This window comes from Suricata suricatta, chromosome 9, assembly GCF_006229205.1.
Source record: "Suricata suricatta isolate VVHF042 chromosome 9, meerkat_22Aug2017_6uvM2_HiC, whole genome shotgun sequence".
Lineage (NCBI taxonomy): Eukaryota > Metazoa > Chordata > Mammalia > Carnivora > Herpestidae > Suricata > Suricata suricatta.
This window is the reverse complement of record NC_043708.1, coordinates 88901959-88917866: the sequence shown is the minus strand read 5'-3', so window position 1 is coordinate 88917866 and position 15908 is coordinate 88901959. Positions and strand designations below refer to the sequence as shown.

Genomic DNA, 15908 nt, shown 5'->3' with positions numbered 1-15908 from the left:
TTATTGATAAAATTAACAAACATTCCTCAAATTTCTAGTTTACTGGTAGTAATCTTTTTTATTTTCTAGTGTTTAAACATTTTTTTTCATAATGTGATTTAGTTATATCACATTAAAATACACTGATCTTAAGTGTATCGTCGAATGAGTTTTGACAGTTATATGTGCCCATGTAACCCCCACCCCATACACGGTAGAAGTCTTTTCTGTCATTCTAGAGAGATTACTCATAGCTCTCTCCAGTCCATATTCCCAACCCCCCTGCACGGCCAACCACTGCTGTGATTCCTATCATCAAAGATGAATTTTGCTTGTTTTTGTATTTCATGTGAATGGAATCATACAATGTGTATTCTTTGTGTCTGGCTTCTTTCATACAATGTAATGATTTTGTTATTCATCCATGTTTATGTATCAATCAATAGTTCAGTTTTTTAAGTTTTTAAAAATTGTTTTTGAGAGGGAGAAAGAGAGAGCAAGTCGGGGAGGTGCAGAAAGAGGGAGACAGAGGATCGAAAGCAGGTTCCTTGCTGACAGCAGAGAGTCTAATGTGGGGCTCAAACTCACAAACTGGGAGATATGACCTGAGCTAAAGTCATACACCTAACCGGCCAAACTACCTAGGCGCCCCAATAGTTCATTCTTTTATTGCTGAGTAATACTACATTATGTAAATGTACCATAATTTTCTTCTCTAGCCTCTGTGGACATTTGTGTTGTTTCCAGCTTTAGGCTATTATGAAGAAAGCTGCCATAAACATTTTTATGTGTTTAAAAAATACTTAACAAATTTGTTTTTGGTAAACACTTAGGTATGAAAATTGCCAGATCATACGTAAGTATGTGTTTAACTTTATAAGAAACTGCCCAACCATTTTTCAAAAATGGTTGTATCATTTTTACATTCCCACCGTCAGTGTATAAGAGCTGTAGTACCTTTACAGTCTTTCCAACATTTAGTATTGTGTTTCTTAAATTTTATCCATTCTTGTGGATATTGGCTAACACCCTGCTGTATAAAGATATTTTGAAATAGAGGTGGCTGTATATATTCCTTAAATTACTTCTGTCTTTTGCTTTAAGATTTCAAATTCTAAGTGAAGGATTGTATCACTGAGTAAGGGGGGATTATTTTGCCCTCCTTTTAAAGATTTATTTACAGAATAGATAGCTTAAATCCATGTAGGTTAAAGTACTTTGAAAAACATAGACTTCTATTACATAAATGTTAATTGTGGAAAAGAATAGAACCAAATCTAACCAGCTTAAAATTGATGACTGTATAATTTATAGTTGAAGCTATTGCTCTTATTTTAAATGTGTCCTGTCTCCTGGAGAAGTCATTTGGAGAAGTTAACATTCTCATTCCCTTCTCCAGGATGAAATTGCAGTGGCAGGAAAAGTGCAAAGTACAAGTGTTTTAAAAGAACCTTTCTTCTATTTTAATGTGCGGCAATTCAAGAGATAAAAGTTTTAGAATTTTTTTCTTATTGCCTCATTATGTTAATCCTTTAAAATTTATTGAGGTTTGCTTTATGGTCTGGTATGTATTCAATTTCCATAAATGTTTCATGTGTGCTTGAAATGAATGTGTATTCTATAGTTATTAGGTACTAAGTTCTAAATATATCCATTCGATAATGTTTGTTAATAGTACTGTTCAATTTTCTACCTCTCTGGATTATTTTGACTACTCAATTTCACAATTAATGAATGTTTAAATCATCAGCTATCATGGTACATTTGTCTCTATTTGCATTTATGTCAATGTTTGCTTTCTATGTTTTAAGGTCATGTTATTAGTTAGATACTAGTTTAGACTTTTGTCTCTTTAAATTAATACTTGTATCTATATATTGATCCCCTTTATCTCTAGTAACACATTTGCCTTAAAGTTTATTTTGGCTTATATGAATATAGTTATAGGTATTTTGCTTTTGTTAGTATTTGCATTGTTTATCTTTTCCCACTATTTCCTGCTAATCTTTATCTGTTTTAGACACATCTTTCATGAATGGCATAATTTTTGACATTTAAAAAGAATAGTTTGACAGAACTAAAGGTCAAACAGAACATTTAGTCCATTACCTTTATTAATTATTGATATATGTAGATTTTAAGTATTTAATATAAAATTATTGAAATATTTAGTTTATTTATACCATCTTATTTTGTATTTTATATTTGCCCCATTTTTGTCTTAGTTTTTTTTTTTTTTTTTTTCCCTCTGATGGATTTAGTCCATTTTTACTTCTGCTGCTTTGGAATCCTTATTTGTCTTTTAGTGGGTAGCCTAGAAATTTTTAGCATAATGAACTTATCAAAGCCTAAGGCTTCTTTTAAACAAAACAAAGATTTTAGCACCTTTCAATACTAATCAACCCTGTCCTGACTTATACAGTATTCTTATCATGTATTTTCTTTTTTAATCCCACAAGAGGTTACTTTTATTGTTTTTATAGTCAGTGTTTGCTTAGATTTATCATATATATATATACTTATTGCTATGCTCTTTAATGCTTGTCTCATCTCTGATCTTCTGTTGACATAAAGTGTATTCTTTAGAATTTCTTTTAGGGAGAACCTCCTGCTAGTAAACTCTCAAAAACTTTGTATAAAACAAAACAATTCCATTTTGCTCTTACTCTTGAGCATTTTGCTATGTCCAGAAATTTAACATGCAGTTTTCTCTTAGCACCTTGAAAGTACCCCACTGTGTCCTAATTTCTGTTACTGTGTAGTTGGTTCTTAGTCCAATTGTGGCTTGAAGGTCATTAGTCATATCTCTATGGCTACTTTTAAGATTTCTTCTTCCATGTTATCACTACAGGTGTAAATTTAAAAATATATTTATTACTTGGAAGTCAATGAGATTCTTGAATCTGTAGAATGTCATTTTTTTTTAGCCACTTCTGTAGTTTGCTTGGCCATGTGTTTCTTCCAGTTTCGCCTCTAACTCATTTTCCCCCTCATATTAGATCTTCATTGTCAGATATTTTCATTCTGTTCTCTATGTGTTTTAACAAGTCTCTCACTTTTTCCCTTTCCTTATCTCTCTGGGATATTTTCTGATGGTTGCTCCATTTTTTTCCACAGTATACTACTTCTTTCTCTAGCAATATCTAATTAGCTGTTTTTAATTTTTAATTTCCACAGGGTCTTTGATTCTTTTTCACATCTGCTTAATTATATGCCTTTATTTTTTGAAATCTATTAAGTATTTGTGTGTGCTATTTCTAATACTTTGAATATCTGAAAAATTTGAAGATCTTAGATTCTTTCTGTTGCTTCTCATTGTGTCTTATTTATTGTGATTTTAATGATTTTTCACTGTGAGATGACCATTTTACTTGGAATTTTATTTGTAAAAATTCTTTGGGTCCTGAGGTGAAGGCTAGTTCCTTCCAGAAAGTACTTACATTTGCTTCAGTGTTCTAATATAGGAACATATTAAACTAAGCTTTCAGTTTGATTTTGTTAAGTCACTCAAGTATTATGAATTTAGGATGCACATATGCATGAGAGTCAGTCTTTGGTTATAAAGTTACAGCAGAAAAATTTTTTCTTTCCACTTATAGGTAGGCAGTTTTACTTAAAGGCACTCTTAAAGGAGGCACTGATTTCCAATTCTCCCTTATACCAAAACAGTAGTCTTGTGAAGGCCCAATATTTATGGGTTTTTTTAAAGTTTATTTATTTTGGGAGAGACAGAGACATTGAGAATGGGTGAGGAGTAGGGAGAGAGAGGGAGAGAAAGAATCCTAAGCAGGCTCCATGCTGCCAGCATAGAGCCTGACGCAGGGCTCGAACTCACAAAACCACGAGATCATGTCCAGAGCCAAAACCAAGCGTCTGATGCTCAACTAACTGAGCCACTCAGGTACCTTTGGAGGCCCGGTTTTAAGAGTTGGTCTCCTATTAAACTGCTTACCTGGGCTGTGTCTTCTCTAACTCAAGCCCTCAGAGGCTGGAAACCAATGATCAATGATCAGAAAATGTCTTCAAAACAAAAGCTGGCTACGGTAATTCCTTTATTTTATCTGTATTTTTTCCCTCAGTCTTTGGTGTAAATTGCCAGAGTCCAGCTCCTGCAGGTCCAGGGTTCCCCCAAAGGATGACGGTGTCGGCCAAAGAGAGAGTGGGAGAGCCTTGTGTTTCCTTCTGATCCCCAGACAAGCACTCCTGCCCATCTGGCAGGCATCTCCCTCTTGTCTGGTTCTCAAGGTTTATTTATGGCAAAAGGTACAAGGACAAGAAAGGGCAGTAAATGATTTCCAGTAGATAAGTTTTACAATTTTAGCCACAGGCACTCATGGTGTCATAGGTATTTTTACAAAACCTCAGGTCTAGCCTCAAGGAAGACTTCTTTAACCAAGAGGCAAACAGCGTTCTTTAGTAAAGTTCAGTTTTTGATGAGTAAGGGTCATTAGGTAGTTTATAACTCTAAGAGAAAGTTCCCAGAAAAACAAGTTCTCAGGAGATATGCTTGCTCTCATAGTCCCAAAGATGATTGATACAGCAGTATCAATCGCAGTAGTGACTGTCACAAAGGCATTCAGTCCCAGAAGGTATTCAGTTATCCGTATTGCTTAGGGGAAAATTATGTGTTGCATTCTTTTCCCTGACCAGGTGCAGTCACGACTCAGGGACAGGGCAAGGGGACAGGCAGCTCGTGACATTAATCAGCAAAGTATTTTGAGGTTTGGTGCTCAAGCAAAAATGAAAGTTTCAAGAGGGTAGGTTTTGGGAGCTATCTGGGGGCAAGAGACCGTGCAAACTTGCCGTACCCTTACCAGGAATTTTCACTCTACCAGTGAGTTCAGATAGCTCCCAACAGTAAATAGTTTTTGTTTGCTTGCCAGTACATCTTTTTATGAAAGCATTTGAAATTATTAAAATGTTTTATACAGAATCTGTAGCTGTTGGTAGCAGGGAAGTTGGTCCTGGCCCAAGAACCATGAGATCATGATCTGAGCCGAAGTCGGACGCTTAACCGACTGAGCCACCCAGGCGCCCCTGGAAATCATAATTTTTTGATAATCCCTACCTCAAAGGCTGATCACGAGGATTATGTGCATTAATGCATATTAAGTGTTTTAGTTTGTGAAAGTTTCACTACACATGTCTAGTCCCTGAAAATACAAAACCACAGCCTCTGACCTGAGAAACATTTAGCATTGTGGAGAGTAAGGCACAGATATTTTTCTGTAAGATGACAGAGGCTCTGATGGGGGCACACGGGGTGTCCCGGGGTCTCTTGCAGTACAGGCACTTGGTCCAGCTGGTTGGCACGTAGAAAAGTTCTGATTTCTGGAGCTAACATTTTGGTTGAGTGTTACAGAATGAATTGGAGTTAGCATTGGCATTCTGTGAATGTTAGCCATCATTCTCAATATCAATACATTTGTTCCTTTTCCTTTTTTGTTTAATACAATTTTTTTGGGCTATTGTTTAATACGATAGTTTCTTTTCCTTTTTAGGAAAGCTGATTTACCAAGTTCAGTCACCTGATGAAGGGGCTTTAGTGACTGCTGCAAGAAATTTTGGGTTCATTTTTAAGTCTCGAACCTCAGAGACAATAACAATAGAAGAACTGGGAACCCTGGTCACTTACCAACTTCTTGCCTTCTTGGACTTCAACAATATCAGAAAAAGGATGTCTGTCATAGGTATGACGGTAGCTGAGATTATGTTTTATCTTTTGATTGTTCTCCTCACATTGATGCTTCTTAAGCATGATTTCACTCCTGGTTATGTACCAAGAATTGTGGTATTTTTGTAATTTGAGGAACTTTCATTTTCAGCTTAGCCTCAACAGTGCAGTTGTATAGCCACTGCTTATTGAGTCCAGCACTCTTGTAGATGGTCTACATGAATTAACTGATTTAATTATCACAGCAACCCTATAAGGTAGATACTATTATTTTTATGACAATTTTAAAGACAACTAAACTGAGACATACAGAACTAATAGATTCTCAAATACTACTCATTGTGTTTGCTAGAGATGTTTCCCAGGCTCTCATCACTATTTGCCTGTATTATTGCTATATCTTCAATACTATTTCAGTTTAAAATAATGCTCTGTGCTGATACCAAGGTATTCTTTCCAAAATAGTGACCTGATTTTGCCATCACCTACATAAAAAACCTTGGTAGCTTCCTAGAATTTAGAAGGTAACATTCTTAGCATGGCATTCAAGATGATTTGCAATCTGATCTCAGTCTACCTTTCTTCTACTTCCTCAGACTTCCCCAGCCTCACTAGATCTCACTATTCCAGACATGCATTGTACACTTTCACCCTTTGTGTGTGCTATTTCCCCTACCTAGGACTCTCTTTCCCTACTTGTCTTCTTGAAAAATGTTACTCACCTGGGAATGTCCAATTTAAATGCCACCTGTTCTTTCAATGTTTCTGCTCTTCAAATAACTGCCCTCTCCTCCGTTCCTCAGAGCACATAGTTCACAACACCAGTGTGATACCAGCACTCTGATATGAATGACCTCCCCTGTTGTTAGAGTATATGCTAGTGGGCATTACTGTGTTTTAGCCACCTTGCTTCACCCAAAGCCCAGCACAGAGCTTGGCACATAGTAGGTTTTCTATAAATGTTTGTTAAATAAAGTTTAACCCAATACTTTGTAACTTATGAATATCCTGATCATATTAAATCAATTTCTCCTATGGAAACATGTGTGTACATGGTTGGGGTTTTGGCCTCTAACTACTGGAAACTAGCTGTGAGAGAATGCTCTCAGCAGGTAAAAACCAAACGTCATCTGAGGATATTTATGTTTATTTGGTTGACAACAGGCTGTAGGCAGTAATCATCAGTGCTGCCAATGAGCACATGAACTGCTCTAGGCGTTGGGCTAGCCATGTATCGGCAGAAGCTATCTTCTATTTACAGCTTCAGGGGAGGTGTTACTAATGTTGGGTTGGCCTAGAACTGGCTTCTCTGTGCTATGAGGGTGTTGACAAAAACCTGAAATTGCCACACAGGGAAATTTCGGCTTTTCCCCAGCATCAGTCACCACTAAGGGCTGTGGAGAAATCGCAGCCTAACCACAGACTTCAGATGTTTGACTTAATGGATCCCATGTGAAGCAAGGTAATGTTCCACCACAGAATGCATGGAGGCTTAGAGGCTTTGTTTTGGTTCTGTTTGGTTTTTAATCAGCAGGAATTTGAAAGAGGGGCCCCACTAGGGTAGAAAAGTCTCTGATAACAAGGCAAAAAAACAATGCAAGTCTCATGATTGTCATGTGGCTTGGTCTGTGGGAACAACACCCTGATGTGAAGACTCAGATATTTGCTGCTGCTGCTGCTGAGGCTTCTTCCTCTTCTCCTCCTTCTCCTCTTCCTCCTCCTCCTCCTCACTTTCCTCTTTCCTTTCCTCCTCTGCCTCCTCTTCCTCTTCTTCTGTTTCCTCTTTCTCCTCCTCCCTTTTTTTGGAGGAGGAGAGCTATCATTCATTGGATCATGAATGTATAGTTTCAGTACTAGTACTACTTTAATCTGGGGCAAGAGCCATGGTTTAATTCAGTTACCTAAATAAAAATAGAGTTCTATATAGAATTTTGTCAGAGGATCTAGAATCTACTATACTGATAAACATATAAATCTTATTATACAGTCTTGGAAGGACCAATTCTAATAAAAAGAGAGATAAAATTCAAAGATGTTAATAGAGGCAAGTGGCATATAAACATTAAAGAAGATTGTTAGGCTAGCTCCTTGAAAAGCCCTTGCATCACTATTCACAGAGTTACTGTTACATCTACTCTTATAGCATAAACCTGGAAAGCATTTCGACTTTTTTCTTTTTATGTCACAAAGGCATAGCTGCTTTCAATGAATTTTATATAACTATAATTCAACTCAGTTAAGCAAATATTTAGTAAGTGCATACCATGTCCCAGGGACTCGAAGCTAAGGGAGAATGTGGAATTGAAAAGTGTTCTGTGTGATTGGACCCAGGAGAAGATGGTGAAGCAGGGTACAAAATAGGCTGAAAAAGGAAAGGTCTTGCTGATTCCTGTTTATGCCATGTTTAAGGGTCCATACTTGATCCAGGGCAGAGGGACGCTATCGCAGGATTCTAAGCAGTAGTGTGAAGATGACTCTGGATAGATTACAGAAGAGTGAAGACAAGTGGATTGAAATGAGTAAAACATTTAGATTAATGTGATAATATAGTCAAGCGATAAGGTGATGAAGAGAAATTCATGGCTGCTTTGGGATATATGGGTGGTGGAGGGGAAGGAGTTTGAGTGATGGCTGGCTATCTAATTTGGGAAACTGAGTGAAGGGTGAAATTGGTTATTGGGGCAGAGACATAGGAAAGATAACTAGTTATTGGGGGAAGATAGTATGTCCAGTTTGAATCTGGTGTGGCTGAGCACATCCAAAAGGAGGTGCCTAGTTGGTGGTTGGATGTACACGTCCGAAGGGAGTGCTGGAGATGGATTTGGGCAGGATACATACATGTGAAAGCAGTCATTCTGTCAGTGCACCCTGAAGCCCTAGAGATGAATGTGATTGCATGAAGAGTGGGAGGGAATTAGATCCTGGGAAGTCTTTGAGGAACAGCAATATATAAAGGATTGGTCAGAGGAGAAAAATCTGTTACTAAAAATCTGACTTTTGTCCAGACCTTGCACACATGTTACCTTGACCATTTAAAACTGTTATGTTCTTTTAGATCTATTTTTAAAAGGCTAACTTCTGAAACGAATGAGATAGGGTGAACTTTGAGATTTCCTAGCAGAAATGACTAGGAACTTTGAATGAAGAGAACAAACTTGTTGATCTGAAAAAGGAAAAGTTTAGTGAGTAAAATTAAGCAGGGTTTTATGAAATTGGATTTACACAAACTCTAAGGGGCTTATGCTCAATTAAGAAAAAACATGGAAGAAATGGGAACTCTTTACTGAATGAGAAGAATATAGATTGGAAAGGACTTTAGGAGTTGAATCATTTAAATATCTCCTTTTCACATGTAAAAACTGAGACAAAGAGATGGTAAGAGATTTGAACAAATCATAATTGGCATGTGATTGATTTCCCAGACCAGTGGTTCTCCATGGGTGGTCTGGGGGAACCCTAAGAAACTTTGGGAGGTTCTCAGAGGATGCACAAGCACAAAAACACTTTTATAATAGTACTAATATTATTTGTCTTTTTTATTCTTTTTTTCATGAGTATATTACACATTTTGATGTGTGATATGTGTAATGTGTGATATCAAAACAGATCTAACTACAGAAGCAGATATGAGAATCTGTCTTTTAAACCAGAAATTAAAGAGACCAATAATTATATAAAACAATGCTGTTCCCAAAACTAAATTTTTTCATTATGGAAAATATAATTACTTTTCATAGAAATGTTATTTATGTTAATATGTCATATGTTTATTACCATAATTATTATAATAGTCATATTATTATTATAGTAATATAATTAGTGCCCCAAGACCATTGCTATACTAAGATTTCTCAACTTTAATTTCTAATATGGTGAATATTATTTGATATAACCCACTTAAAAAGACCTGGAATTCTCATAAAGTTTTAAGAGTGTACAGGGGTTCTGAGACCAAAAAGTTTGAGAACTGATGTACTAGCTTAGACTATAAAAAACCATCACAGGGAAGTCATACTGGTAAAAATAGAAGGCACATACTTTGCCTTTATAGCTCTGGTGACAGAAGGGAGAAAATATGGATTGTTGTAGAAGAAAAGCAAGAAAGGCTTCCCTAGAATTAAATGTTTTCCCCCACAATTAGATAAATTATATACGCTTCCCCCACCAAACTTTTTCCCTAGTGGGGGCAATTAAGGCTAGGGTACCAGAAAAACTGCATGAGTTCTGGCATCGAGGAGGGCTGACCAATGAACTTAGGAGAGAAGACAAGTCCTCGACAAGTCTCAACACAAAAAAGTTCCCAGAATGCATTATATATATTCAAAGCCAGGAGGAAACTAGAATAGATGAAGTCTGAGTTAAGAGTAGCTAAAGGTTAGAAGGGAAATTAATTTATTGTAAATAATAAATTAATTGTAACTACAATTTATTGTATTTATTGTAATTTATATTTCTTTAAATCAAGCTTTAAATTTTATATTCTATTAATGTCATCAATATTTATGTTCATCTGTTTTGAGGCATTTTGTTTTTAGAGAAAAGATATAATTGAGTTGAGAGGATGTAATAGTGTTTGACTTGCAGAAGCTTGTAATGGTCAGTGTTCAGACCATAAAGTTGTGACCCAGAAAGTTGTTTTAAATTGTAGGTAGTTACTTGGAAGAACTATATTGTCATGTCATGTCATGTCATGTCATGTCATTCATTCAACAAGTAACTAATTGCATAGTATATGCCAAGCTGTAAAACCATGCCTACAAATGTAGGCCAAATATTATGTGGTTTCAAAAAGGATTTTTCTGAAGCAATATGTGGCACAGCCAAGGGAAGGCTTAGGGGCTAGAGATGAGGCTGTCATTCTCAAACCTGGGGAGGGGGCAGATTAAAAATATAGCCATAACTAATACCGACTTCCAGTTAAAAGAGGGTAGAAAACAATTTTGAAAGCCCCCTGTGAGGCATGCTTACAGCCAGGATTGTGACCCAAAAATCAACTACCAAGAATGAAAGAAAGAGCCTTTCAAAGGAGTAAGAGGATAAAGAAAAACATCAGCAAAGACTGAGAGCTAATGCATAAACCATGGCTTTGAATGTGGATATCATTTGGTGTAATACTGAAAGGTGATTCCTACAGTTGGCCTTGAGTTTTGCAACAGGAGACAGGCATGCAAAGCTTCAATTCTGTTCGCTCCAGAAGGCTTAATTTGAATTTATCAACTCTTCAACATAGTAGATAAGAAAAATAGTAAGGTTGTACACATTAGAATAAAAACACTTGTTTCTGAGTTTGGGAAGTGACAGGATTCCAGTAGATGGACTATTTCTAGGTTAATAGAACATGAGTAAAACCAAGAGACTTAGATAGTGACCTTCTAATTAAAGACATCGAGTATTTTACTACTGGATAAAATATTAGACCCATTTCAAAGTTCCTGGCTGGAGCCCTAGAAAAGTCTATGTTTTGATGAATTTCATTGATTATCTACTATGCAAAATTTTCCTTTTTAGTTCGAAACCCAGAAGGACAGATAAAGCTTTATTCTAAAGGAGCAGATACTATTCTGTTTGAAAAACTGCACCCATCCAATGAAGACCTTCTGACTTTGACAACAGACCATCTCAATGTAAGTGCCACTGTTTTAAGGTTAGCACAATGACCCTTTGCCCACTTCCTGTGACTAAGTCTTATTTTAAAAATATAAGCTAAATGATCTGACTTTTGAAATAGAAAGCACAGGAAACTGTGCCAGTGAATGTCTGGAAACTGGCACATAGACACCCATCCTGCTGAAAGTCTGATCAGTCTTACCACAGATAGATGAATACACAGCATCTGTGAAGTAGCTGCTGCATATAGGCCCCTGAACTCTGGCCAGGGAAAGGCTCAGGACAAACCTGCTCTATCTCCTCTGCAGTTTGAAGCTTCTTTCCTAGAGACTGGACTGCTTCTGGGAAGAGGATCAGGACAGTTGCTTTACTTTGGGTTCTGATGTGTTTGACACCAAAGGAATCCCTTATGACTACCCCCAGGAAATAGTTTAGGATTATGCTTAGATGCTTGAGAAGAAAATCACAGCCAGCTTTCTCTTCCAGGGGTCCTTCTCATCAGGTCATAAATGATGATGAGTCACTTATGTTCTCTAGGTTGAAGCTACCAAATACATACAGTCTGAGACTATGCATGGTATCATTACAAAAGCTTTCTGAAGGGAGCAGGAGTACTCTTGGGCATATATTTTTTTTTTTTTGGCAAAAGAGTAAGAGTCTATGAATTAATATGTCCATTAACCTGGTTTAAACCTGAGATTTAAGTGTCTCTTTGATATTTGTATGAGCTTCCGTTTAACCGAATATGAACTTTAAGGGCAGCTGGTCAAAACTCTCATATCCTAATTGGTTTCTCTCCTTTAAAAAATTATTGAGGATTCATGTCCTTTGTCAAGCCCTATATTTAATACAAAACATTCCCTGGATCTTTAAAAAACAAACAAACAAACAAACAAAGCAAAGCAAAGCAAAACAATACTTTGCCTGACTTTAAGTTTAAAGAATGATGGTTTAGTAATATTTGTTACAAACATAGCTATTGTTTTTGTCTCTCCATAGAGCATTCTTGATTTTCTTTTAATCTCTTCCAGAAGGCCGACATGGTCTTTTTAATTTTTTTTTTTATGAAAACAATTTTGGAATCATAAGTATCTGATTTTTGCCATTGCTCAAACACCAAAGGCCTTGGATTTTCATACGTTCTCCTTTCATACTAAAACATAGGAAACCTAATTTGGTCTTTTTGCATTTCTATGCATAAGAGATGTTTTTCTAGGTATTATGGATTTGACTTGTTCTTTGCTTCATTTACTTTATTTGCTTTGGCTTTAAATTCTGAGGTTTTCAGTTTATATTTAATAATTGATTTTGAATTGTTTAATGGTAGGAAACGGCCTTGCTCTAATGCTCATTTAGGATTAAACTTGTGATTCATGCCCTAATTAAATAACTTAAATCATCTGTCCCCTTTTGTAATGCTGTCTTAGGGCTGATTCACTGTTGTGCAGAGCAGAGGGAAAGCGCTGGTAATGCCCAGTGTGGTTGCAAGTTAAAGGCAAAGAAGCGTTTCTGTGGATTTAGAGGACAAAAGATTGTCACAGGGAAGTAACTAGATTTTCAGATCAGTAGGGGACCCAGTGGTGGTCTTGGAAAATGTGATTGCAATGTCCGAAGTGCTACCAATTGCTTACAAGATAAATTTGGATAATTTTTTCTCATGGTCTCTGTGGGTGAAACCACATCATTGTCGTATGCACGGAATTTTTTTTTCATTTACCTAATTAGGGTGTGTCATGTTTTAACTTGTGCCTGATCACAAACCTACACCTTTTCCATAAGCCAAAACACAGCAGAGAAGATATGCTCAATGGCAATGTCCAAGGGAGCAGGAATGCTATAAAAACGCTTACAGTATGGAGTCCCGTAAAATGACCCCTGGAGGTTTAGACGAAGTGGGAGGTTTCCAGCATTTCTGCAAAGCAATCTACATATGTTTCTAGCTATTGTGACTATGTGAGCACTTAAGGAGCTACCAGTCTCCTATTTTTGTTTATTTATTTTTCCTATTAGAAGGATAAAGCATCAGAGATCTCACCTGAGAGTGTCAGTTTACTGAGATACTAAGGGAAAAGGATCGTTCTTCAATGAATTCGACTGATTATTATACACTAACTCCATAGATATCAGTTTCTCAAAAATAATTTTTAAAAATAGCTGACTTGATATTTTTGCAATTTCTAAGAATTTTTATTATTAAAACTTTCATAGAGCAGAAAATGAGAAAATTTACAGACCCTCTGAAATGATGAGTAAAAGTTAGCCTCCACTTCTAGTCCTACTTCCCAGAAGTAAACATTTATAACTTTTCTGCCTTATTCTCCCCTTTCCCCTAGAGGTTATCATTACAACCTTAATAATCTTTGACTTCTGTTACCTGACCAGCATTTACTTATTCATCTGTACTTTTTATTATGGAAAACTTCAAGTGTAAACAGTAGTAGAACTCAGTTAATTTTAAACATAGCTGTATTCTTAGGGGGAACATGACAAGACTACTGAAATATCATGCTGCCATCTTTTGAGACAGCTCCTATCTTTGAGAGCTATGGTTCCTCTGAGGATCCCTTCCCCTCCAGTAGAAGTCGAGAGCCCTGTGCCATGAAACAGGCTAGGTCTCTTATTGCCAAGAGTGCTTCTTGCATGTAGGGAATAGGTTGGAACCAGTATATGGTGCTTCAAATGGATATCTCAGGTCATGGTTGTGGTTGATCATTTCTCAGCCAGGACACTGCAGCAGGCATTTCAGCTGTCTTCAAGGAGAAAGCTAGTTCCCCTAAGTGTTGTGACCACATAGAAATAAAATACCAAATACAAACATTCTATCCCATTTCCAAGGGGATTAAACAGTTGGAGGTCAGGGTGGCCAAGTAATACTCTCGGGACAAAATGAATTTAAGGAAAAAACTTCTTACCCATTATTATTATTGTTGTTATTGCCATGATTATTATTTTGTGATGGTTCCTAAATTTGTGTGTCCTCTGGCAGGAATTTGCGGGAGAAGGTCTTCGAACTTTGGCCATCGCATACAGAGATCTGGATGACAAGTACTTTAAAGAATGGCATAAGATGCTTGAAGATGCAAATGCTCTCATAGATGAGAGAGACGAACGGATAGCTGGGCTATATGAAGAAATTGAAAGGGACTTGATGGTATGCATTTAGAAGCATGATGGTTTGTGTTTACGGAAGGGATAGTATGTGTTTAGAGATTTAGCATGGGAATAATCCATTGCTAAATCATCTTGCACACAGCAGATGTCCCCCTTTCAAACACTGAGTCATACTTTATACATTGGTTTCAAGTTTTCCATGTGTGGCCCTAGAGAAGCCTAGGAGTAGTTAATTCTACTAGGAGTAACTTATACAATTGTCTCCTCAAAGTAGAACATAGCATCTTTATTCTTTCTCAGCTTCTGATATGTCCTTGATGTTATGTTGGGTTTTTTTTTTTTTTTCTCTGCCTGCTTTATGATCTACCTTTTCAGAGAAGGGACACTTGCCATGAAGAATGACTACAGCTCTAAACCATCCTAGGCCATGAGGTTCTGATGATATTTGTGCTTCCCAGAGTATGATCTACTTTAGAAACTGCTCCTGTCTGAGGCCCCAGTGGCCATTGTGCTCATCTATTGTGAGCTACTAAGGAGTATGTTATGTTCATCTCTGGATAAAAGATTCCACAAGAACCATCACTTTTTTGTTTATGGCATCAATTGGTTTGTTAATTTAGGAGAATGGCTTTACTTTTTTGTGATCCTTAATTTGAGATTAGGGCTCTCCTTTGGACCTTTCCATGTTGCTAAATGGGGAAGCATCTGGAAGTTCTTCAGTTCTTAGAAGCTCAAATGGCTTCTAATGGTTTGTGCTAATATGTTATCTGAGCAGATCAAACCCCTCATGTAAACTCTAACTTCCAGGATCTCTGCCATTAACTGGTGTGTCTATCTCTTGGCTTGATTTGGAAACCTCCTCTTGAGGTCCTTCCCAACCCATCACCGCACATAATAAGATGCTTGCTGTATCAGTGCATCATAATTTTCATTTTCAGTTCATGTTCCCTGACCTCTAAACTCTGTGATTAAAAGCCATCATATTGTGGATGTTGTTTGCCTGCATTAACATGTGGTATTCTCTATTTTTCAATAAAGCTACTAGGTGCCACTGCTGTAGAAGATAAGTTACAAGAGGGTGTTACTGAAACGATTACAAATTTATCACTAGCCAATATTAAGATTTGGATCCTAACAGGAGACAAACAAGGTAATTTGAAAATGGATGATGATGATGTCTTGAAAAGGGTGCGGGGGACAATAATTTCTTTTCTTTCTTTAATGTTTATTTATTTTTGAGAGAGAGTTAGAGCCTGAGTGAACAGGGGAGGGGCAGAGAGACAGAGGATCCAAAGTGAGCTCTGAGCTGACAGCAGAGAGCCCAATGCAGGGCTCGAACTCACAAACTGGGAGTTCATGACTTGAGCCAAAGTTGGATGTGTAACCAACTGAGTCATCCAGGCACCCTAGACCGGGGGAAAATAATTTCTAAGGTAAAATTTTAACCAGAAAGCTTAATGAATTAGGTATTTGCCTAGTCCTTCACATAGGAAAGAGTAGAAATACAAAAAGGAAAGTGAGTACATTACAAAAATTT

At 36.9% G+C, this 15908-nt stretch overlaps 1 protein-coding gene across 9 annotated transcripts in view; it reads left to right on the top strand.

Moving 5' to 3' along the window:
- The window catches only part of ATP8B4 (ATPase phospholipid transporting 8B4 (putative)), a 256052-nt gene that overhangs the window by 184110 nt on the left and 56034 nt on the right, over positions 1–15908 (top strand). For all 9 annotated transcript variants that reach the window (XM_029950435.1, XM_029950438.1, XM_029950434.1 and 6 more), the window contains 4 exons: positions 5481–5669; positions 11162–11277; positions 14247–14411; positions 15410–15521. In XM_029950435.1, the coding sequence (XP_029806295.1) occupies positions 5481–5669; positions 11162–11277; positions 14247–14411; positions 15410–15521 (582 nt within the window). The remainder of the gene's footprint in view (positions 1–5480; positions 5670–11161; positions 11278–14246; positions 14412–15409; positions 15522–15908) is intronic.